This window comes from Lontra canadensis, unplaced genomic scaffold, assembly GCF_010015895.1.
Source record: "Lontra canadensis isolate GAN:19392208 unplaced genomic scaffold, GSC_riverotter_1.0 scaffold96, whole genome shotgun sequence".
In the NCBI taxonomy this organism is placed as follows: domain Eukaryota; kingdom Metazoa; phylum Chordata; class Mammalia; order Carnivora; family Mustelidae; genus Lontra; species Lontra canadensis.
In genome coordinates this window covers 306,016-330,209 of record NW_022631090.1, presented here as the reverse complement: position 1 = coordinate 330,209, position 24,194 = coordinate 306,016, and the positions used below count along the sequence as shown (strand labels likewise).

Here is a 24,194-nt window from a genome sequence, read left to right as displayed (position 1 = left end):
ACTCTATAAAGGCAGAGCTGTGTACTTATGACAGAAACTATACTTATTGCCTTTATAGAAATAGCTTGCTGACCCTGATAAAGAGGGAAAAAAATCCTATTCCTTATTAAAAAGGTATGGGATAAAGTAGACTGATGCTGACACTGATAAAAAGTAAAACTGTTTTAAAGACTAAAAGAAACATTTTTTATATACTCTCATCCAAGCCCCTCATTTTAAAAAATAATTTATGTATTTGCAATTATTTACCTGAAAGTATAAATAGCCTCTCATATCTTAAAGAGAGTTTCCACTATGAAAATCTGGCTCCGTAGTTCTTTACAGCAGAGGTAGCATACTGCTTGATTCAATTTCAGTGTTCAGTTTTAGTAGCTGTTTATCTATTGACCACATGTTGCCTATTGTTCTACTTCCCATATGTTTTTAAGGTTTAGAAACAGCCATTAGTACCAGACACATTTCTAGATTTCTCCATAGCCATGTAAAAATTGTGATTTATATTAATTCTCGTTACACCAGGAAAACAGTGTATCTTATAAAAAGAACACTAGGTTAGGGGGCAGAAAAACTAGGTTTCATTTTTCACTATGCCAGTGATTTATTACATGACATCAACAAATGTACTTACCTTATCTGTTACTGACAAACGTCTCAATTTTTACTAAAGCATTTTTTTCACCTAGATATGCTTGGTTGTGGAAAGGATTTACAGATTGATAGACAGAATAATACATGTTGCGAATTAGCTTCTTTTCACCAGTTTTTTCCTATATATTCTTGAGTAAGTCCCAACGTCAATATTAGTTTAATTTCTTACCTTTCTATAATAAAGAGCAAAGAGATAATGGACTAATTGTATCAAACTACTAGGTAATGACTTGTTCATCCAGGAAGACATGATTGAGGTCTATCAAATCCTTAATATTTTAATAAAGAATCATATGAGATTTTCCTAAATAAACATATATTTAAGGAAACAGTGAAAAAAGGCTATATTATCTGTACATTCCCCAAGTAATTAAGCTTAAATGTGTTAGTAGGGAATTTAGAAATACATAGAAATACAGGTCCAGTATAAAACTATTGCGAGCCAAAAACAATACTTAAACTTGCTGAGTGATATAATCTACAATTTTGAAAAATAGGCAAAAAATCCATATCCACATCTGAAAAAAAACACTTAATTTTAATGCTTCAAAATATTTAGGATGATGCCAAGATGTCAAACTTTGATTTCAACATTAATTAGGAAGAGCCTTTTCAAAATTGCAGCAATTCAATTGCATTTGAATACTGACTATGGGCTAGATAACAGCAATTTTTCATTTTTAAATTTCCTGATTTTGATAAATGTACTGTGATTACAGTATAGAATGTTCTTGTTCTTAGGAAATACACATTGAAATATTACTGAAATGTTCTGAGGTAAAGGAGATTGTGTGATGGCTGCCACTTACTCTCAAAGGTTTCTGAGGACAAATATATATACAGAGAGGTGGGGAATGATAAAGGTAAATGTTAACAATTGTTGAATCTGTGTAAAGGGTATATGAAGTTCTTTGTATTGTTCTTTCAACTTTTACATAAGTTTGAAATTATTCCAAAATAAAATGCTGTCAAAGCCTTTTTGGATAGCATCTTATAGTAACAGAAAAGCATATTTAAGTCAATTTAGTATTATAATACAAAAATGAAAAGTAAGTACATCCTAAGTGGAGTTCATTCAGTAATCAACAATAAACATCTCACATTATTTTTTTCTTAATAAATGCAATAATAAATAATTTATTAAGTGATTGTTTAAATTTTTTATAGATAAAGGAATTTAAAGGTTTACCAGGTTCTAACAGGTTCAGCAATTTTTAAGAGCCTTTGACTGATATTGGTACTTTGGAAATTTATACAAACAAAATAGCCATAAAGCAATAAATTTATTGAATACTTAACCCATTGTAGAAATTAGTTTGATCTGTGGATCCACAGGCAGAGGCTGCATCCTGAATGGATAACTCTTTTTGACGGAATAATCCTGAAGCAGAAGAACTAAACCAACCCGCAAACTTTTATACCATTCAGGACACAGGGCATTCCACATAATCACTGAAACAGTGCCTGAACTGTCAGCAACTTCCAGAAAGGTCTAGAAAAAAGAGTGAAAAAGCATATGCATATCTGTTACTTTTATCTACAGAGCATTCTAATTTTAAGAACAAGAAAGCAAAAATATAGGGTGATGGCTGAATAAATTATGATACAATTTGTAACCATGAAAAGCTATGAATGGTTTCTAGTGATAGAAAATACTTAAGGAAAGGTTAAGTGATACAAAATTGTATGTACAATATGATTTCCATTTTGTAAGATAATTTAATATAGGACAGTCATGTAATATATGATATGTATACATATACACAGATATGTGATACATATGACATACATATGATATAAATATGTGCATATATATGCTGTAGATATGTAGACATGATATATACATACAAAAAGAAAATAAAACACTTTAATATTAATACTGGCTCTGTTAGAATTTGGGGTGATATTACTTATCAGCTTTATTTATAGAGCTTTCTACATTTCCCAAATTCCCCAAAGTATATATAACTGTTTTAATGAAAGCTTAATAAAACATCTAAAATAATTTTTGATAACATGTGAAAATATGGTAAAATGTTAAATAAAAAAACAAATGGGACAGAAATCAGGAAGGTAGTTCTCACTGGCATTATATGGCACAGAGAGTCAAGGTAACAGAAAAGTATCAGCTAGATTTCACAATTAGAAGTTCTCCAGTGAGTGACCAGCTGAAGAAAAAAGTCAGACCAATTGTGTTGAAAAGTAAACGGGAGGAAAGAAAGTAAAAACATCTAACAGAGACTACTTCTCTAAAGAGTTTGCCAGAAGAGAAGAAGAGAGGGAATAAAGGAATCCTGAGGTCCAAGGAGATTTTTGTATTTTTTCCTAATGAAAGACTAGAGTATGTCTCTATGCTGGTGTAGAAAGCACAGTAGAGAAGAAAAGGTTGAAAATAAAGAAAAAGCTGTGAAGGAGACCAACTGAATTAGGGAACTACAAGGTACCAATACAGAAAGATTTCTTTTTGCATAAGAAATTACATAGAAAAATACCTTGAAATATATATTTATATATGTATTAAACATTATTAAACTTATAAAACATTTTTTGAACACAAATTATCCTAATATGGAGTCAGTTCTGTAAGCTATAATCTATAACCATTAAATTAACATGTAATATCTTGTCATTACTTATACCTGGTATGGCTCAATCATCTTTTTATCAGGTTTTCCATAGTATCGCAGTTTGGATTTATGCAAGATTCTCACAAGCAATGCAGGAAAATTCCTTCTGTTAGCCCAGGTCATTTCAAGGTGAGACAGGGAAATTATTTTGGTATCTAGAATAAAAAAAATAGAATAGAAAGAAGTCCTACTTAACATGTCATGTTTATTTAAAAATTGTTTTAATGGTTAAAAATGGTAGCCAGATCATCCCCACAGCAACTCCTTCTCACCAGCTAAACCAGTCTATATACTTTCTACATAAAAAACTTAATAATACATGCTATCCTTAATAATAATAGCTAATATATAGGGGTGCCTGGATAGCTCAGTCAGTTAAGCAGCCAACTCTTGGCTCAGGTCATGATCTCAGAGTCGCTGGGCGTGGATATCCTGCTTAACCTGCTTAATACTTTTTCTCTCCTACCTACCACCCCTCCCAACTCTCTTGCGCGCATGCATTTTCCCTCTCTCTCTTAAAAAAATAGCTAATATATAAATATGTCATACTATGTGCCCAGCACGAAGGTAAATATCTATATTAACTAATATACTATTCCATCTTGAATGCCCTCTGTCTTGTCAAGCTGGGTAATTACTTCCTGAAAGACTTGGATCTAAACTCATCTCTCCCTGGGTGGGGGAATGTGTGAAACAGATAAAGGATATTAAAAGAACACATATTCTGATGAGCACTGAGAAATGTATAGTATAGTTAAATCATTACATTGTACACCTGAAACCAATATAACATTGTATGCTAATTACACTTCAATAAACTCATCTCCCTTAAGAAATTTTGTGGGAAAAACTCAATGCCATGGAATATTTTTCCACTACCAAGCATGTACATATTTAATTTATAGAATTGTTTTATGACATATTTCTGTATTGCCCTCACTGTAGTTTTATATGTGTAAGTTCAGTATTTCCCAAACATGCCAGACCAGGACTTTTGCACTTGCTCTTCCCTCTGTCTGGAATATCTTCCTAGATACCAGAGTGACTTCCTTCCTCCTCTCTTTCAAGTTTCACTCAAAGGTCACTTTCTCAGTGATGTTATTCCTTACTACCCTATTGAAAACTGATCCCTTTACTTATGCCTCATCCCATCTTATTTTTCTACATAGTACTCATTATCTTCTCATATGTCATATAATTTACTTTGAAATTTTAATCTCCATGCCTGCTGGCAAATACAAAAACTGCTTAAAAGCTATTCACCATCTTTAAAATATTAACTTGTAGTTTTTATTTTACTCTTCCTTGGCTTAAGAGAGGTTTGATTGGCAATTTTGTCTACATTTTGCTCTCTCATAGTCCAGTCTCAACTGTTAAAACCTTAATTTGTATTTATTCCAATATTTTATTTCACAAGGTATCTCCCACTTCCATTTTAATTTACCTAACATATTATCTACTCAACATTTTGGCATGAAAACCATAGTTGTAATTTCTTTTTAATAAGAATTTAAGTGGAATGTTGTAGTTACACCTGTATCATAAAAAAATACTGTTTTTAGTCTTCAGACATCTTGCATAATTTTCCTTTTATAGTCTTCCAAAACATTAATAGCGCAGTCATAGGTCCTAATATTTGCTTTTTAATTAGGTCAAATTATGGATCAACTCTGAATTACCTGGAATGTATGTGGAACACTCTTGGTCAATGAAGGCACGTCTACTTGCACTAACTAGAATAAATTCAAGAGTTATATGCTTTTGTGTCCACAGAGTCAGCTGTGATCAGACAACTGCCTGGTTAATGTTTTCCCAGTTTGGGTTTTTAACTCACAAACTTCATAGAATATACATATCTCTCAAATCCAAAAAAGAAATTTCAGGCTATACATAGACAATGAAGAATCTGTATAAATTCATAGAAATTTGTTCATTTTTGTAAGAATGAAAATAAATAAACTAGATATTCAATATTAAATGTTAGATAGCAAACGATGGAACAGTGATTCTAAAACTTTCTGGTCTCAGGAGACTTTTACATTCTTAAAAATTACTGAAGACCTCAAAAAGCTTTTATTTATATGGGTAATAACACTTGCAATATTATAAAGTAAAACTAAGAAATAAAATATTATTCATTAACTCCCTTAAAAAACAATAAACCTATTATGTAATTATATATATATATAAATACATATATATACATATACATTTATATATATATAAAATACATAATGAGACTGTATTCTCTAAAACATACATGAGATATATATGTGACTGTATTCTCTAAACAAGGAATCTGGTAAGAAGAGTGGCACTGATTTACATTTTTGTAAATCTTTTTAGTGTCTAGCTTAATAGAAGACACTGGATACTCATTTCTTTGGCATTCAGTCTATTTCAGTGTCACATATCTTGTAGTCTCTGGAAGACTCCACTGTATACTTTCAGAGAATCAGAGTGCTAAAAAGTAAATGAAGTCTTATTATTATTATTATTATGAAAATAGTTCTGATGTGAATCCTTTGAAAGGGTCTTCGGGATATCTCTAGAGGTCCTTGAAGCATACGGTAAAAACCACTGCAAAAGAATAGAAATAAAATGGCACCATGTTCTAACTACTCATTTTACAAACATAGATAAATCCTGAAAAATTATTACAAATGTAGTACACAGGAAAAAATCCATAAATCCAAATCATTTATCATGGCAAATATCCTCGAGCAAATACTTTCAAACCAAATACAGCAATATGCCAAATTGCATCATGTCCAGGTGGAGTCCTAAACACCTTGTATCGTTCAAGAGGAAGATATAATAAATTGTGAATAATTCTGGATATCTCCCCAATATAGACTTAATTAGCAAAGCTAAAAGTCTTTTTATAAAATACTAATAAAACAGACAAGTCTCTGGAAAGGCTGACCATAACAAAGGGTAAATACATTTAAGAATGTAAAAGGGAATGAAATAAGACTAAAAAATTTAAAAAATATAAACTAAAATTTAAAAATAGAGACTACTGCATACAACTTGGAGATCAAGGTGAAATGATATTTTCTAGTAAAATATCAACTCTCACAAATGGACTCAAGAAGAAGAATTATTAATTTCATTACCTTTTCTGAGAAACTGAAAAGGAGTTATTCTCTCAACCCCCAATCCTGGCCCAAGGCCCCAGGTTCTAATAGTTTTAGGGATAAATTCTACCAAACCTTCAATGAACAAATATTTTCTGTAAGCACAGAAAAACAAGCAAGTTTCCCAACTCATTCTACTAGGCTAATATTAATTGAACTGATATCAATATGGGGCTAAAATAGTAAATCCCTAAAAAATAAAATCTATGGAATAAATTCACTTTAAATATACAGATGTAAATATAACAACCATGACCCAAGTAGAGAAATAAAAGTAGTTCAACATTAGAAAATCCATTAATGTAATTTATTTAATGTGTTCCTTTATTCAATAAACACTTATTGAAAGCACTCAGCAGACACTGTTCTGGGTGTAGGAGAAATGCGCCACAGCAGTGAAAAAAAAAAAAAACCTTGCCCTCATGAATCTTATAAACATGTGGGAGGAAAAAGAAAACAGAAATAATAATTTCAGAATGTTATCAATTCTATGAAGGGCATTTCCATGGTGATGCAATAATAATAAATGGGGAGGGAACACATATTTATTTAAACAACCCTTTCTAACGTGTTTTATATATTTGAGTTGAAAACTGAAGATGGGAAGGAACTTTCCAGAAAGAGGAAAAAACAGGAGCAACTTACTAGAGGCAGGACAGAACAAGGAGGTTTGAGATAAAAAACAAGGCTCATATTTTGGAAATAAAATGGTGGAGGTGAGGGGTTAGAGAGGTGAGCAAGGGGATTCAGTAAGGCAGGGGTCTATAAACTATAGCCCCTGAGCTGAATCTGGCTTGCAGCCAGGTTTTGTAAATAAAATTCTACTATAAAACAGCCAAACCTATTAATTTACATATTGCCTATGGCTGCTTTTGCTATACTCTGGCCAAGCTGAATAGCTGTGACTGGAGATTATGTGTCCGAAAAAGGCAAAAAGATTCACTATCTGGCCATTTAAAGCAAGCTCGTCCACACCACAGGGCCTTGCCCACCCTGATAGGAGGTCTGGATTGTTGTCTAAGTGCAATGGGGAGCCACTGCAGAAATTTAGACAGGAGATGGGCATGATCTAACTTCCATTTTGAAAAGCTGTCTTTGAGATCACAATATTGGTTACCTGTGGAGTAGGATATTGACCAGGAGAGGGCATTAGGGAGACTTCTGAGATGCTTACAATGTTCTGTGTCTTGATTTGGTGTGGGGTGGGGTGGTGGTTTCAAGCTTTAAGCTTTTTTTTTTTTGTATTTCAAGCTGTAGTTTTAAGACTTTAACACATTGTACATATCATGCCTTAATAGAAAAGTTTTTAAAAGCACAAAAATGCACCATAAACAAAGAGAAAAGGGAGAGTGTGAGAATGTAATCTGCAATATATAACAAATACTTACTATTCATTAGCAAAGAAATCAGAAAAGTCAAGACATAATTTTAAATTAATACAATATGGGGAAATGGGCATTCATACATATGTTAGTGGGAATATAAATCAGTAAAACCTTTTCAGATGATTTGTCAATATCCATTACATGAAACAATTTAAATACTCTTTAACCCAGCAATTTCACTTCTAGGAATCTATCCATCTCACAGAAATACTTGAACATAGTGAACAAGTATGTGTATATCCTAATGATGTTCTGTGCCAGATCTAAAACTAAAAAACCAGTAACAGCCTAAAATTGATAATTATCCATTCGCATGGGCATAATTATATAAATTATGGTACACCCATAGTGTGGAAGTGTGTATGCGCAGATATACATTAAAGATGCTTGAGTAAGTGTAAACAGCAAATCATGCCACGCCATAGAATTTTTTTTTTCCAGTGATACGCACCAAACTGCTGAACCTTTGGAGTCTGGAGATCAAAGTTGAAGTCATAGGAAAAGGAGGTAAAGGGGTCTTTCATTCCACCCCAACATTTTATTTTTCAAAATTTTAAACATACGGCAAACTTGAAAGAACACCAATATATGCCCACTTCTAGATTTTTGTCATCAAAATTTTACTATACCTGGGTCTTATATTTTTAATATACGTTTTATGTTTGCACAAATAAAGTGCTTTTAATATTATCTTGCCCATAGGTGTTAATAAGTGTTTGCTTTTCAGTCTGTATTGCTATTTTTCTTGCTAGCCAACAACATACTTTTAAATATAGTTTGGATTTTTTAGCACCTAGACATTGCCTTTTGTAATAAAAATATGTATTCAATAATGGATATCACTTCCATAGTCAGAAAAATGAAATATATTTTTACAAATATTATTCCCCTCTTAATTCTTCTAGACATCAAATTTTTCATTTGTGTATTCAATCTTAAAAATAAAAATGGTCAACACTTAGAGTAGTAATGCAGTGCTGCCTTATTCCATGCTTGAGATAAAAATCATTCCATTATTTCATCTCTGAAATGACTATCTTGCTTTTAAAGCTTAAGTTATTTAAATCATCCTTGTCCACACATTTCTATAACATCCTTTTTTCCTTATAACTGGATATTACTTTAATTGCATATTTTTCATCCAGTTGTCTTTTCACTTTCAAGCCTGTTGCTGATACACGTCATAGCAAGATTACGTATGAGCTAATATGACTGCAATGTAAAAAGAAAAAAAAACCTGAAAAACAGGTTTTTTCTGTTATAAAATAACATCTTCCTTCCTTAAGTACTTTGTTTTATTTCATTTTTTTTTTGCATTTAATTTGGTCCCCATTCCATACACGTACATGCCTATAGTACTATCATTCCCCTTCCATCTCTGATAAAATACGTTTTACAGCAGTTGCTGATGACGAACCAGCATTTTCAGGCTAACTTCCTACTTCTGGTACAGAAGAATTAAACTCGGGTCAGTATTGTCCGTGATACGCAATAAGAAACATAAAAATGAAAATTCCAAGCCTGTCCACAAAAATCACACATTCAAAGAAGCAGTATTTACATAACTGCTACACTCTAAGCCATAAAAATGGCGTTTCATTAATGCAAGTTATTACGGAATAAATCACAGAACATCCTTTTTTGAATGAAGGTTAAAACACGCAAAACCACAAATATTTATGACTTTTATGCCGAATTCAAATCTATACAGTCGCCAACCAACACAGAAAAGTACTAGTTCCACAAGTGGAATGGGAATGAAACGAAGATAATTCCTCCGTAGGCAAACGCACACACAAGTATACATGCCAGATTAAATCTGAGATGTATTCAGACACTTCCTAAATGGTCATTTGAACAATCAAAGCAAGGAACGGTCTGTGCAAATTTCATTAAGCGAGCGCCAATCCGACATCCAGGAGCATTTGTTTATTCCCATTCGGAGCTTGAAATGAACAATACCAAATCACCCTCGTTTCCTTTCCCACTAACGCAAGCTCGCGAAAACTATTTTTTTAAACCCCTCCGCCGTTCCCCCAATTACTTACTGTTAAAATTGTGTTCCTCAGGTTGCTTGTTGGTTAACCAGATATCTCCATACGGATCTTCGTTATTCCACAGGGCCAGGTAATGACTCTTCCCGCCTCTTAAAGGCCTCTCCGGTATCTCCTCGTGCGCACTATTTCTGAATGGAGTTTCTAGAGAAATAGCCTCTAGGGTCTCTCCACAGTGAACGTTATCTATGCACAGGATCCCCTGGCCTAACCTTTTTTCGTTGTAAAGACACGAGACTCTGGAAATTTTCATTTCTATGCCAACTTTAAGAATATTTTTATAGACGAGAAAGTTCAGGCTGGGGTCCAGGTAGCACTTCTCCTGGTACACCCCGTCCGAGATCGTCACATCATAGCAGTAAAGGGGAGGTTTGGGTATCGTGTCGCGCGGCTCATCCTCTAACAGGTACCTCTGGACGGCCAGCACAGCGACAGGCACCACCTCCGACGGGGTGACCCACTGCAGAGGTGAATCCGTTATCTGCTCGAGGACCTTTTGGATCCAGGACCTGCGCCCGTGGGAACCGGCCCTTCGGATCACCCCTCCCGGGACCCCAGCCCGAGTTCTCTCAGGATTCGGAAAATCTAGCCCGGCATGTGAGGGGCCGGCCTGAGGCTGACCTGACTCACCAGACATTGTCGAGTAACTGCGTACTCTCTTCACTCCCCAAAGCTAGTCTGCCCCGTCCAAAGCTGAGGACTGAGAAACCGCGCGCTTGGGCGACGATCGCTAGCTACTCTGCTCCCGCCGACTGGCAAGGCTCCGCCCCCGAAGCGAGGCTGCAAAGACGTGCCGCGTGCAGGCGTCAGCTCTCTCGCCCCACCCATCTCTCGGCGCGCTTCCAACTCGCAGGCACTGTTACTAGGCAGTCACACGCGCGGTTACGTAGCAGATCCTCCCACCTGGTGCCAGCCGGGTTGCCAGGGGAGGAAGAGGGGAGGGACAGTGTTGGTCGCCATGGTTCCCAAAACGTCGCATGAGGGAGGGGGAGGAGCACTCGTGGTCCTTCTAGAAAGGAGAGTGCTGAGAGGCAAGGGAAAAGAGAAAGTGGCTGGAAGCGGGGTATGTGTAGTCCTAGCTCAGGTGTTTGGGGGTTTGGGCCTTGGGCCTGCTACAGAAAGTAAATTAGAGTTCATTAAGATACATGAATTCCATACCACAGGTCTCCTATAGCAGGAACGAAACCAGATAATGTATGCACAGCCTTCAGGAAAGTCCCCAGCACAAAAAGTCCTCCATAAACGTTAGTTGCTATTGCTATGAGCATTAGCATAATTGTCTTTAGTGACTCCCTGAGTGCAGGGTTGGTGAATTAGTGATTAAGTGCAAATGAAAACAGGAAATTATAGAACTGGCTTCGTAAAGAGCTGCCTTTAGGTTAGAATTTTTTGAATGTACTTATGTTTTATACAATACCTGGCTTAACAGACAACTAAGATAAAGAATGTCAGAAACTGCATTTCTAAACTACAAAAAATGTATGTGGTATGGCTATAAAGTGGAAAAGCTGGTAAGAATTGTCCAAATTAAAAATAAGCCATTTGTTATATGTGCCCAGTTGTGCTAGTATACAGGCATACTTCTGAGATACTTCAGGTTCCATTTCAGACCACTGCAATAAAGTGAATACGGCCATAAAGTGAGTCAAATGAATTTTTGGGTTTTCCAATGCATAGAAAGTTATATTTATACTATACTGTAGTCTATTAAGTGTGCAAAAGCGTCATGGCTAAAAAGAACATTGAACATACATTAATTTAAGAATATTGCTAAAAATGCTGACCACAATCTGGGCTTTCAGGAAATCATTTTGCTGGTTGCCTCAGTGTTGATGGCTGCTCACTGGTCAGGTTAATGGATGCTGAAGGTTGGGGTGGCTATGGCAACTTCTCAAAATAAGACAAGGATGAAGTTTGTCCCATTGATTAACTCTTCCTTTCATGGATGATTTCTTGGTAACATGAGATGCTGTTTAATAGCATTTTACCCACCGTGGAACTTCCCTCAAAATTGGAATCAATCCTATCAAACCATGCCCCTGCATTATCAACCAAGTTTACATAATATTCTAAATCCTTCGTTGTCATTTCAACAGTCTTCATAGCATCTTCACCAGGAGTAGAGTCCGTCTCAAGAAACCACTTTTGCTCATCCATAGGAAGCAACTCCCCATCCCTGAAAGTTTTATCAGGAGCTTGCAGCAGTTCTGTCACATCTTCAGGCTCTACTTCTAATTCTAGTTCTCTTGCTATTTCTGCCACATCTGAAGTTACTTTTCCCTCTGAAGTCTTGAACCTTCAAATTGGTGAAAACAAAACAAAACAAAACAAAACAAAAACAGAATACAGTAAAGTGAAGGGCAATAAAATGAGAGAATGTAGTAATTGTCCTAAGAATACTTTTCAAAGATGGTTATAGACTTGTTTGGATCATACTAATCTTCTTTTTCTATTTCATCACTGTTTATTGACTATTTATGAGGGAGGCCCTGTTCTAGGCCATTGGGAATAACAATAGTTAGGCTCCTTTAGTTGAGCTTCTTCTCATTTGCTTGGGCTGAAAACCCCCAACGTTATTAATATTTAATAAATTCATTCATTCTGCAAATATATCTAGAGTATCTGCACTGGGCCAGGTACAATCTTGCTATACAGACCAAAAAAACATAATAAGGGGAAAGGGAATGGAGGGGGCAGGAGTTAATATTGTACATAGAGGAGTATGATGATTTGGAAAAGACTCTATTAAAAGGCTAAACAGAGTGGAAACTTACAAGAAGTGATGGAGTAGGTATATGGATATCTTGGGAAAGTACACTTGAATCTAAGGGAACAGCAAAAGCAGATTCCATGAAATAAAAGAATGCTTGGTATTTTCAAGGAAATGCAAAAGCCATTGGCTGGGTGGAAAGGTGAAGGGAGAGTGGTAGAAGATGAAATCAGAGAGGTAGCAGGGCTCTGTAGGCTTTCCTCTGCTTCGAGCAAGAAGTTGAACCCCACTTCCTTCATGAAGACTCCCATCACCAATTCATTCTAGAATGATCTCTCACTCATCAGTATCACCTTGTATGTATCACTCCTTTAGCATTTATCATCTAATACCTTGTAATTAAAAAATAAAACTTCTAATGTATGTAGTTTGTTCCCCTAACTAGGGATTCTCAGCCTGGACACTCTTGACATTTGGGGACACAAAATTATTTGTTGTGGGATGTCTTATACACTGGAGGATGTTTAGCAGTGTTCCCAGCCTCAACCAACCAGACACCAGTAGAACTAATCCTGCCTCCACCCAGCTCATGACAACCAAAAATATCTCCAGACATGAACAAATGTCCCCTGAGGGACAGTATGATTCTTGGTTAGGAACCACGAATTTAACTAGACTGTAAGCTTTTAAAGAGCAAAAACTGATTTATTCCTTTTGTTTTGTTTTGTTTTTCATAGTTCTTTCTTTACTGCCATGCATAAAAAGCACTTGAATATTTTAAATAAATGAAACATGTAATTCCCACTGCCTCTTCACCAAAGAGAATATATATAAGCGTGCCTTTCTATAAACAAATACAATATACAAAAATCCAAACTCACGAAACACAAAATAATTAAGATCCCTGAGTGTTGGCACTTTGTTATATTTGCTATTGAATCACCAGTGCAAAAATAAATATGTAGCATATAGTAGGTGCTCAATACTAATTGTTAAATGAATAAAGGAAGTTTTGAATTTTTATTGGATTTTTTGCAAGAGACATTAAATATCAACTATCCCATTATTTATTCAAGAAGAGCTGGTTCAAAAATCGTTCAAATCTGCTCCATCAGCACCCCCTGAACAATATACTAGGTGAAGTTTATGCATAATAGTATTGTAGCATCATATTCTAAATCTTTTCAGCTAATTCAAAAAGGTGAATACTTGCAGTGGTGCTCAGTAGTTAATTAGCGGAATCAGGAAAAAATAGCACCCATGTTTTTTGTTTTTGTTTTTGTTTTTTACAATACTACACACAATAAAGATGTACAGTGACTAAGGGCACACATCTGGAGTCTCAAATTGTTCTACTGACAATATGCTGATAGTGCCTATCCCTAAGAATTAAGGTGTCTACTTGGGTAGTTATCATGCCTATGTATAAATATTCCCCAGTGTGGCATTATAAGTGTCTGTTTTCAGGTTATTTACACAACAGAGTAATTAAATGACTTTTAGAGCCAATAATGGGTATCATTTAGGTTATTGATTTTTTTTCCTCCCCTCAGATCTGGATTATCTGTTAAATCCCCCCCACCAAGTGTAAAATAGTAAGAGCAGAGAAGATAATATTTAATTTTATCAAATGGTGATAGTCTAAGATATTTGAAACACTTTAAATACATCATGAAATCAATTTTGGTAGTCACTAAATTTGGTGTGCAGATAACAGCCACATTAATTTCCCTCAACTTAAAAATTGGACTAATGGAAGTAGTCACGGTTGTTGAAAAATTAAGTTCATATGGATAAAGTGCTTAACACAGTGTCTAGCACATAGTAACGGTTCAATGAATGCTAGTGATTTTTATTTTTATTTTAAAAAGGAGATAATGGCATAACATAAAATCATAAAATACTAGAACTGTAGGAGCCATTAGATAGGCACTAGTTCAGTGTTCTTCAAACTTCGTTGTGAGGCATTAATGAGGGCATGAAGTCAATAACTGGTCATAACCAGCAATTAAAAATATGAAAAAAATAGAACAGAAAATGTCAGAATGTATCACATAAAATAAGGGTAAGTACTGTTTCATAAAATTTTTGTTTCAGATTTGTTGGTGTGTGTGTGTGTGTGTGTGTACACTAGGTTGTGATGTAAAATGTTTTACTTACTATAGCTTCTGGTCAGAAAAGCTTAAAAAAAACTGCTATAGTTTAACCCCCTTTTACGACACATGAAGAAATTGAGGCCTAGAAAAGGGAACTCACATGACCAAGACCACCCAGTGATAACTGACAGAGAATCAGAACTGCTGATTACCAAGAGAATGTCCTTTCCTGAATGATCCCCCAAATAGATCGATGTTTTATTTGAAAAGGCTTATTTTATTATAATTTTGGTTATTTTTATTTGAATAATCTAGCTTAGTCTTCTCATTCATTTCATTATTCTTTCATTTATTTGCATTTGGGAGCAAGTCAATATCATTTCCAGGCTTGAGGCATCGGGCACTGGAGGTGCACTTGTAGGTTCATCTCATTCGTAAGATTATGACAGTGTAGGTAGAGATGTGGGGGAGGAAGAAAAAGAAGTGGCATGACTAGTTGGTGTTAAAGGGATGTGGAGAGTTCGGATGCTATCTCAAAGAGTATTTAGGTAAGCTCTCTAAACATCACCACGGTAACAAAAGAGGGCCTGAGGGTGGCTGCCTGGCAACCAGAGCACTACAACCTCCAGCTCAGTGCTGCCCTTTTCCAACATCTTTCATTTTAAAGGCTGCTCTTGATGATTTTATTAACTACATATCCTCCGTGTGCAAAGATGAATCTGCATAGTTTACAATACCCCCTAGCTCACTGGAATCGAGAATGTTCCTATGTTCCCTTTCTATCTGATAGCAAATATGTTTTGATTTATTTGTTGGCTATATATTTAGAAACAAAGGTCTCTAATACAAGCTCACTGTAACAGAGGTTTTTAGGCTCCTTCTGACCCTCAGGAACTCAGATAAAGCTCATATTTGTCCCCATGCTTTTGTTTATCCTATGTACATATTATATGCACAATAAATAGTTAATTGATGCTCTTCCCCTTTCTCTTCTGTCCATTCAAAGCCTACTGTTTGTTTTTTTTTTAAATAGAGCTCGGTGTGTTAGCTTTTCTTCTGAATCTCAGTATTATATATGTGTAAGAGACCTGGATTTTAGCATGTGGATTTGATCGGTTTTAATTTATTAGGTCTTTGTTTCCCTGCTTGAGAAAGGGAGACTGCCAGTAAACTCCCAGGATTCTACAGATTAATTTATTCCTGTTTAACCTCATTTGTGGTATCTAGCATGCTCCAGTGTTTATATTTCTCCTCTCAAGAATTTCTGTTTGTTGAAATGTGTGGATAAAATTTGATGACGTTTTGGAAATACAAACATCTGTGTGTATACTGGGTTGCCTTACCTGAAATTGACATGGGCCAGAAAGTTGGAACTCAATAGGCTATTTACCTAAAGATGTCTATGTTAATTTATTTAAAAAAAATAACAGCTTTATTGAAACATAATTCACGAAACACACAATTCACCCATTTAAAGTGGAAAACTCCATTGTTTTTAGTATACTCAAAGGATTATACAACCATCACCAAAATCTAACTTTAGAATATTTTATCATCTTATAAAGAAGCCCGATACATATTACTAGTCATTCCCAATTCCCACTTCCTGCCCCAGCCACTGCAAACACTACTCTACTTTCTGTCACTATGAATTTGCTTATTCTGGACATTTCATATAAAGGGAAACATAACATAGTGTTTGGCTTCTTTCACTTAGCATAATGGTTTCAAGTTTCATCCATATATCATACTTTATTATTTGTTTTTGTTGAATAATATTTTATTTTATAGCTATATTACATTATGTTCATTTATTTCTCAGCTGATGAACATTTGAACTGTTTCTACTTTTTGCTATTGTGAATAAAGCTACAATGAATATTAGTGGATGAGGTTTCATGGGTACATATGTTTTCAAATTTCTTGTATAAATACCTGGGACTGAAATCTTTGGTTCATATGGCAACTCTATTTTTAACTTTTCAAGGAACTGCCAAATTGTATTCCAAAGTGTTACTCCATTTTACATTCCCACCAGCAATATGTAAGAATTTCAGTTCTTTCACATCTTTGCCAACATTTGTTATTTTCTGTCTTAGTTTATTGTAGCCATCCTATTGGGTGTGAAATGTGGGTATTTCATTGTGGTTTTCACTTGCATTTCTGTAATGACTAATAATTTTCAGCATCTTTTAAGTTCTTATTATTGACCATTTTTATATGTTCTTTGGTGGAATGTCAATTCAGATCCTTTGCTTATTTTTAAATTGTGTTATTTATTTTTTTATTATTGAGACATAAAAGGTCTTTATGTACTCTGTGTCTTCTGGATATAAGCCACTTACCAGGTATGTGATTTGCAGAAATTTTCTTTGATTGCTGTGGGTTGTCTTTTCACTTTCTTGATGGAGTCCTTCAAATAATAAAAATTTTTAATTCATATATATATATATATATACACACATATATGTATATATATACTTGTCTTGCTTGTGTGTTTGATGTCACATCTAAGAAACCTGTTGCCTAATCCAAGGTTCAAAGACTTACTCTTATGTTTTTTAACTAAAAGTTTTAACTAAGACTAAAAGTTTTAATAAAAAGTTAGATTTTTAGTGGTTACATTTAAGTCTATGTTCTATATTTAGTTAATTTTTTTATGTGATGTGAAGTAGGTGTCCAACGTCGTGTTGGGTCTATGGATCTAGGTGTTCCATCACCATTTGTTGAAAAGACCTCCTTCCCTATTGAGCTGTCTTGCTACTGTTGTAAAAAAAATAACCATAATTTTAAGGTTATTTCTGGACTCTCAATACTATTCCTCTGATTTATAGATCTATTCTTTTTTTCAAAAGATTTTATTCATTTATTTGTCAGAGAGAGTGAGAAGGGGCACAAGCAGGCAGAGGGGAGAAGGCTCCCCGCTGAACAAAGAGCCTGCTGCGGGACTCGATCCCAGGACCCTGAGATTATGACCTGAGCTGAAGGCAGGCACTTAACTGACTGAGCCTCCCAGGTGTCCCTATGGATCTATTCTTATGCCAGTGCCCCACAGTCTTGATAGCTGTGTCTTTGTAGTAATTTTGAAATTGGAAAGTGTCAATGCTCCAGTTTTGTTCCTCTATTCTAAGATTATTTTAACTCTTCTGGGTCTCTTATATTTGCATGGGAATTTCAGGATTAGCTTATCAAATCCTGCAAAAATGGCAGCTGTTATTTTGAATTGGAGACATTACTCTATTCACATTTTTCCATCTTTATTGAGATATAATTGACATATAGCTTTGTTTAAGATGTACTATGTGGTGTCTGATACACGTATATATTGTGAACTGATTATAATAAGGTTGTTTAACACAACCTTCATCTCTCATGATTACAATTTTTTATAGATGTTATGTTGAGAACACTTAAGATTTACTCTCTTAGCAACTTTCAAGTATTCATTACAGTATTATTAACTATAATGATCATACTGCACATTAGATCTTCAGTACTTATTCCTCTTATAACTGAAAGTTTGTAGCTTTTGACCAACATCTCATCTATCCCACCCCACAGCCCACAGCCCTGGCAACCACCAATCTACTTTGCTTCTATGATTTTGGCTTTTGTAGATTCCACATATAAGGGAGATTATATAGTATTTGTCTTTCTCTAACTTATTTCACTTAGCAAATTCTCTTAAGGTTTATCTATGTCATCACAAATGGCAAGATTTCCTTCTTTATTATGGCTGAAACATACAATACTATAATATTACATATTATATGTGTGTGTATACATACATACATACATACATATACACATATGTATATATATATACAAAGAAGTATGATCAACATTCTGCATGAAATTTCCTCTTGAGGCATTACCTGACTCTTAACCTGTGCTTGTTCAGGGTGAAAGGCAAAGAAACCAACATACTGGGAGATGGAGAGGAGAAGTGAGTTGGAGGAAATCAGAGGGGGAGACAAACCATGAAAGACTGTGGATTCTGAGAAACAAACTGAGGGTTTTGGAGGGGAGAGGGGTGGGGGTGGGGTGGGGTGAGCCTGGTGGTGGGTATTAAGGAGGGCACGTATTGCATGGATCACTGGGTGTGGTGCATAAACAATTAATTTTGGAACACACACAAAAAAATTAAATTAAATTTTTAAAAAAGAAACCAAGCATAAAGCAGCTGATAAAATTTGACAAAGCTAAACAGAGTCATAATATCACAGAATGCTAGGAAGGCAAAAGAGGAATTCAGGAATCTCCAAAGTACCCTAGTAAACAACCTCAGTTTTTACTTGAGCCCCAGGAAGTGTTACACCATGTGAGTAAGGGTAAACTGGCAATAGACCAGCTTCAACTGCATTAAGATGATCTAATCCCACTACACCTGTTGTTTAGAAAAAAAAAAACACTTTATCTTCTTCTGAAAAAGATACCATTTAGAACCACTACAGTTTTCTATGCATGAAGTTTAGAATTCAAGGAAGAAATTACCAGATATGCTAGGAAACAGGACCAAATGACAAAAAAAATCAAGAAAACAAACAACAGAAACAAATATAGGTGATTGAAAAGTTGGAGTAAACAGACTGAATGACCTTTAAAATAACTATGAATAATATGTTCAATAAATAAATGATATATAATTTTACCAGAGATACAAAAATTATAAAGTCAAATGAAAAATCAGTAATTAATCAAATAACTGAAATTAAGAATTCAATGGATAAATTTCACAAAGATTATGCAGAACAGAAGAGAGGATTACTGGACAGGACAGTAATAGGTCTAGTATCCAGACTAAAGCTCAGAGAGCAAATCATTGGATAATATAGAAAAAAGAATGAGATGGAGATAGCATAGTAGAAAGATCTAAGATATATGTACCTGGAATCTGAGAACAAGAGAAAAAGAGTGCAAAAACAGTATTTGAAGAAGTACTTGTGAAGGCTTTTTTTTTTTTAAACAGAAGAAAGTTCTCAAGCTACATGTTCTAGATGCTGTATGAAACTAAAGCTGCATAATGACTGTGGCAGGTAGATAATTCATCCCCCAAAATATCCACATCCTAATCCTCAGAACTGTGTGTGTATTATGTTACATGGTAAAAGGAATTAAAGTTGTAGATGAAGTCAGTGTTGTTCATCAACTGAATTTAAGATAAGAAACGTCTCCTGGACCTAGGTGGGCTCTTAAAAGTGAAAGAGAAAAGCAGTCATGAAAGATGTGAAATGGGGACTTGAACAGTCATTGTTGGCTTTAAAGATGGAAGAAGGGGGCGCCTGGGTGGCTCAGTGGGTTAAGCCTCTGCCTTCAGCTCAGGTCATGATCTCAGGGTCCTGGGATCGAGTCCCACATCGGGCTCTCTGCTTGGCAGGGAGCCTGCTTCCTCCTCTCTCTCTGCCTGCCTCTCTGCCTACTTGTGATCTCTCTCTGTCAAATAAATAAATAAAATCTTAAAAAAAAAAGATGGAAGAGGGGATCATAAGCCAAGGAATGCAGGTGGTCTCTAGAATTTGGAAATGGCCCTTAGCTTACAGCCTGCAATACTGGGCTCTCAGTCCTGTAAGCATAAGGAATTGAATTCTGTGAACAGCTTAAATGAATTAAAAAAAATGGATTTTCCTCTAGGGCCCTCAGAATGAAACTCATCCCTACTGAACTTTGTATTAGCCATCGAGACACATACTGGACTTCTGGCCTACAGAACTACAAGACAACAAATTTGTATATTTTTAAGTCACTACACTTATAATAATTTTTATGGCAACAATAGAAAACTAATATAGTGAGGAAGAAAACCAGATATAGGTAAATTAAAATAAAACTGAAATGTACCAGAAACAAAGAGAACAATTTTACAGTAACTAGAGAACAAAGACATAAGATCTTTGCAGAAGCAACAATAATCTTGACAACTGAATTTTTAAAAGAAATAATGAAAGAAGTCAATGACCTGACATTTCCAAAGTGCTGAGCAAAATATGTTCTGACCAGGCAAAAGTTCTTTCAAAATGAAGGTGAATCAAAAAGGTTTAAGAGAAACACAAAAACTGAGAGAATTTCCAACGATCAGACTTGCACTAAAAGAAATACTAAAGGGAGTTATTTAAGCAAAAGGAAAATGATCCCAAATGGAAACAAGGTGATTTAAGAAGGAATGAAGAACACCAAAAGAGTTAATATAAATCTACATAAATATTGTCTATTCAAAAAAACAACAACGGTATCTTTTGGAGTTTAAAATACGTGTACAATTAAAATACATGATAATAGCACAAAAGATGAGAAGGTGTAAATGGAGTTGAAGTGTTATGAGGATCTTACCTTGTCTGGAAAGTGGTAAAAGCACTATCTTAAGGTATATTTTACTAAGCCAAGAAGGATGTTGTAATTGTGAGAAACAAACTATTAGGAAAAAAAAAAAAAGGAATCACAGAGAAGCAACAAGTGTGTTAAAAATGAAATAATAAACAACTAGTTAATCTAAAGGAAATCAGTAAAGAAGAAAAAGACAATAAAGAAGAGAGGGCAAATAGAAAATGAGTAGTAAAATGGTAGATTAAAACCCAAATTTCTCAGTAATCACATTAAATAAAAATGGAGTAAGTACTGCAACTGAAAAATAAGATTGTCAGACTGGATCAAAAAAATTACAATTATGTGTGACTTATAACAGACATACTTTAAATAAGACGTAGAAAGCTTGAAAGTAAGTGTTGAAAAAGAATAACATGCAAACATGAACAAAAATAAGGCAGCTATAGTTAAACTACTATAAGACAAATAAGACTTTGTGCCAAAAAGCATTATGAAAGATATTAGATATATCACAATGATTAAAGAATCAATTCAATAAGTTAGAGAAAACCTTAAGTGGTATGAATAAAATAAAATAGCTCCAAAATGTGAAAGTGAAAAGTGAAAGCTGACAGAACTCTAAACATAAATAGATAAATCTACAAACATGTGTAGAGATTTTGAATAAGCAGACAAAATAAAAGGTATGGGTACAGAAGCATGAACAAGACTAACAAATATATCCTAACATATTTAGAACATTATATACAATAAATGCATAATACATACTCTTTTCAAATTGTTCCTGGACTATTTATCAAAACTGACCATATACTGAGCCACAAAGCAATTCTCAACAAATTTCAAGTGGCTGAAATCAGAGTATATTCTCTGACCACAGTGGAATTAAGGTAGAAATCAGTAACAAAAAGACTAGAGCTCTCCAAATATTGAGAAATTAAGCAATATGATTCTAAATAAACCAATATCAAAAATTCAAAATGGAAATTAGAGCGTTGCCTGGGTGACTGAGTCAGTTAAGTATCGAACTCTTGATTTTAGCTCAGGTCATGATTTCAGGTCATGAGATTGAGTTCTGCATTGGGCTCTGTGATAGGGGTGGAGGTTGCTTAAGATTTTCTCTCTTCCTCTCTCTCTGCCCCTCCCTCCCTCACACACCTGCATGAGCTCTCTCTCTCTTTCTAAAAAATAAAATAAAATAAAATAAAATAGAAACTATAAAATATTTTGAACTGACTTATAATAAAACTATGACATTATAACTTGTCTAATGCATCTAAAGCAGTGTTTAGAGAGAGAGCTTTAAAGCCTTATATGTATATATTAGAAAGGATGAAAGGCTAAAAATCAATGATGTAAACATCCACCTCAATAAGGTTAAAAAAAACTAAACTCCAAGAAAGGAGGAGGAAGATGATAAGAGCAGAAATAAAAAATATAGAAAACAGACAATAGAGAAGATAACAAAGCTGGTTCTTTGAAAAGACCAATTTAATTGAAGTCTGTATCAATATTATAAGAAAAACAGAGAAAATAGAAATTACAAGTATCTGTCATGAAGCTATAGATATTAAAAGATGAGGTGATATTATGAATAATAAATGTGATAATTTGCCTAAAATGCACAAATTATGTAAAAACCACAATTTACCAAAATTGATTTCAAGAAGATATATAAAATCCAAATAATCATATATTTTAAATAAATTGGTTCCACGATTAAATATATTCATACAAAGAAAATAACAGACCCAGATGGATTCACAGTGAATTCTCAATAATATTTTAGGGAAAAAAATAACATGAATGTTACTTGAAATCCTCCAGAAATTGAAAAAAGAGTGAATGACACATTTCCTTATGTGTTTTATGAGGCCATTATAAATCTTGATACTAAAACCTATCAAGGACATTATAAGAAAGGCATACCATTGACTAAATCTCTTGTGAATGTAGATGCAAAACTCCTACACAAAATATTAGCAATATAAATCCAGAGATTATGAGGATAGTACAATATAACCAAGTTGGATTTATTCTAGGAATGAAAGAATGGCTTAACATTTAAAAGACAGTGTGGTGAGGAGCACTGGGTGTTATATGCAACTAATGAATCTTTGAACACCACATCAAAGACTAATGATGTAGTATGTGGTGGCTAACTGAACATAATAAATAAATAAATAAATAAATAAATAAATAAAGGCAATAAAGTAATTTATCACATTAACATAAAAGAACATATGATTATGACAATAGAGGCAGAAAAATGTCTTTGATAAAATGCAACACTCACTCATGTGAAAAAATCTTGGAAAACTAGGAATCGAAGGAAATTTTCTTAATCTGGTATAGGGTTTTAAAACTTATCCAACACAAGGCATACTAATGGTAAACTATTGAAAGCTTTCCTTCTAAGATCAGAAATGAGACCTGGTTGTCTGTATTACCATTTCTAATTAATCTTGAACTGGATATTTTAGAAAATAAATTAAGAAAGAATAATGGAACTTACAAAGATTCAAAAGGAAGAAATACGTATTTCGTTATTTACAGGTGAAATGTTTGTAAGTTTGGGAATTCTGAAAGTATTTACAAAAAACTTATTAGAATTAATAAATAAATTTAGCAAGTTTGCCTGATATAAGATCACTGTATGTATTGGCTAGTGTTCTCTAGAGAAACAGCACCAATAGGATATAGGAAAGGATTTATTATAAGGAATTGCTTTACACAATTAGGGAGGTTGTGAATTTCCACAATCTGCCCTTTGCAGGCTGGAGATCCAGGAAAGCCAGTGGTGTCATTCAGTCAGTCTGAAGGCCTGACAATGAAGATCCAGGCCAGCGGAGAAGATTGATATCCTAGTTCAAGCAGGAGAAGATTGATATCCCAGCTCAAGTAATTGGGCAGGAAGGGCTAGATTCTTCCTCTGCCCTTTTTGTTGTATTTAGGCCCTCAACAGACTGGATGATGCCAACCCACACCAAGGAGGACAAACTACTTCATGGGTCCACCTATTCAAATGTTATTCTCATCCAGAAACACTTCACAGACACACCCAGAAGTAATGCTCAGCCAAATATCTAAGCACCCTGTGGTGCAGTCAACTTCACATGTGAAATTAACTATCATAACATACAAAAGTGATTTATGTTTCAATGTTAGTGACAAGCAGAAAATAAAATGAAAAATACCAGTGGTATTAGTTTC

The 24,194-nt window shown here is 34.5% G+C and overlaps 1 protein-coding gene across 3 annotated transcripts in view; it reads right to left on the bottom strand.

Moving 5' to 3' along the window:
* RADX (RPA1 related single stranded DNA binding protein, X-linked) overlaps nt 1–10,631 on the bottom strand; it is a 67,720-nt gene extending 57,089 nt beyond the window's left edge. For 2 of the 3 annotated variants that reach the window (XM_032837071.1, XM_032837072.1), the window contains exons 1-3: nt 9,849–10,631; nt 3,288–3,430; nt 1,948–2,140 (exon numbers count right to left, since the gene is read on the bottom strand). In XM_032837071.1, the coding sequence (XP_032692962.1) occupies nt 1,948–2,140; nt 3,288–3,430; nt 9,849–10,491 (979 nt within the window). In that variant the 5' untranslated portion in view covers nt 10,492–10,631. The remainder of the gene's footprint in view (nt 1–1,947; nt 2,141–3,287; nt 3,431–9,848) is intronic. The other variant, XM_032837073.1, reaches the window with a different exon arrangement.
* Nucleotides 10,632–24,194: the final 13,563 nt, after the last annotated feature.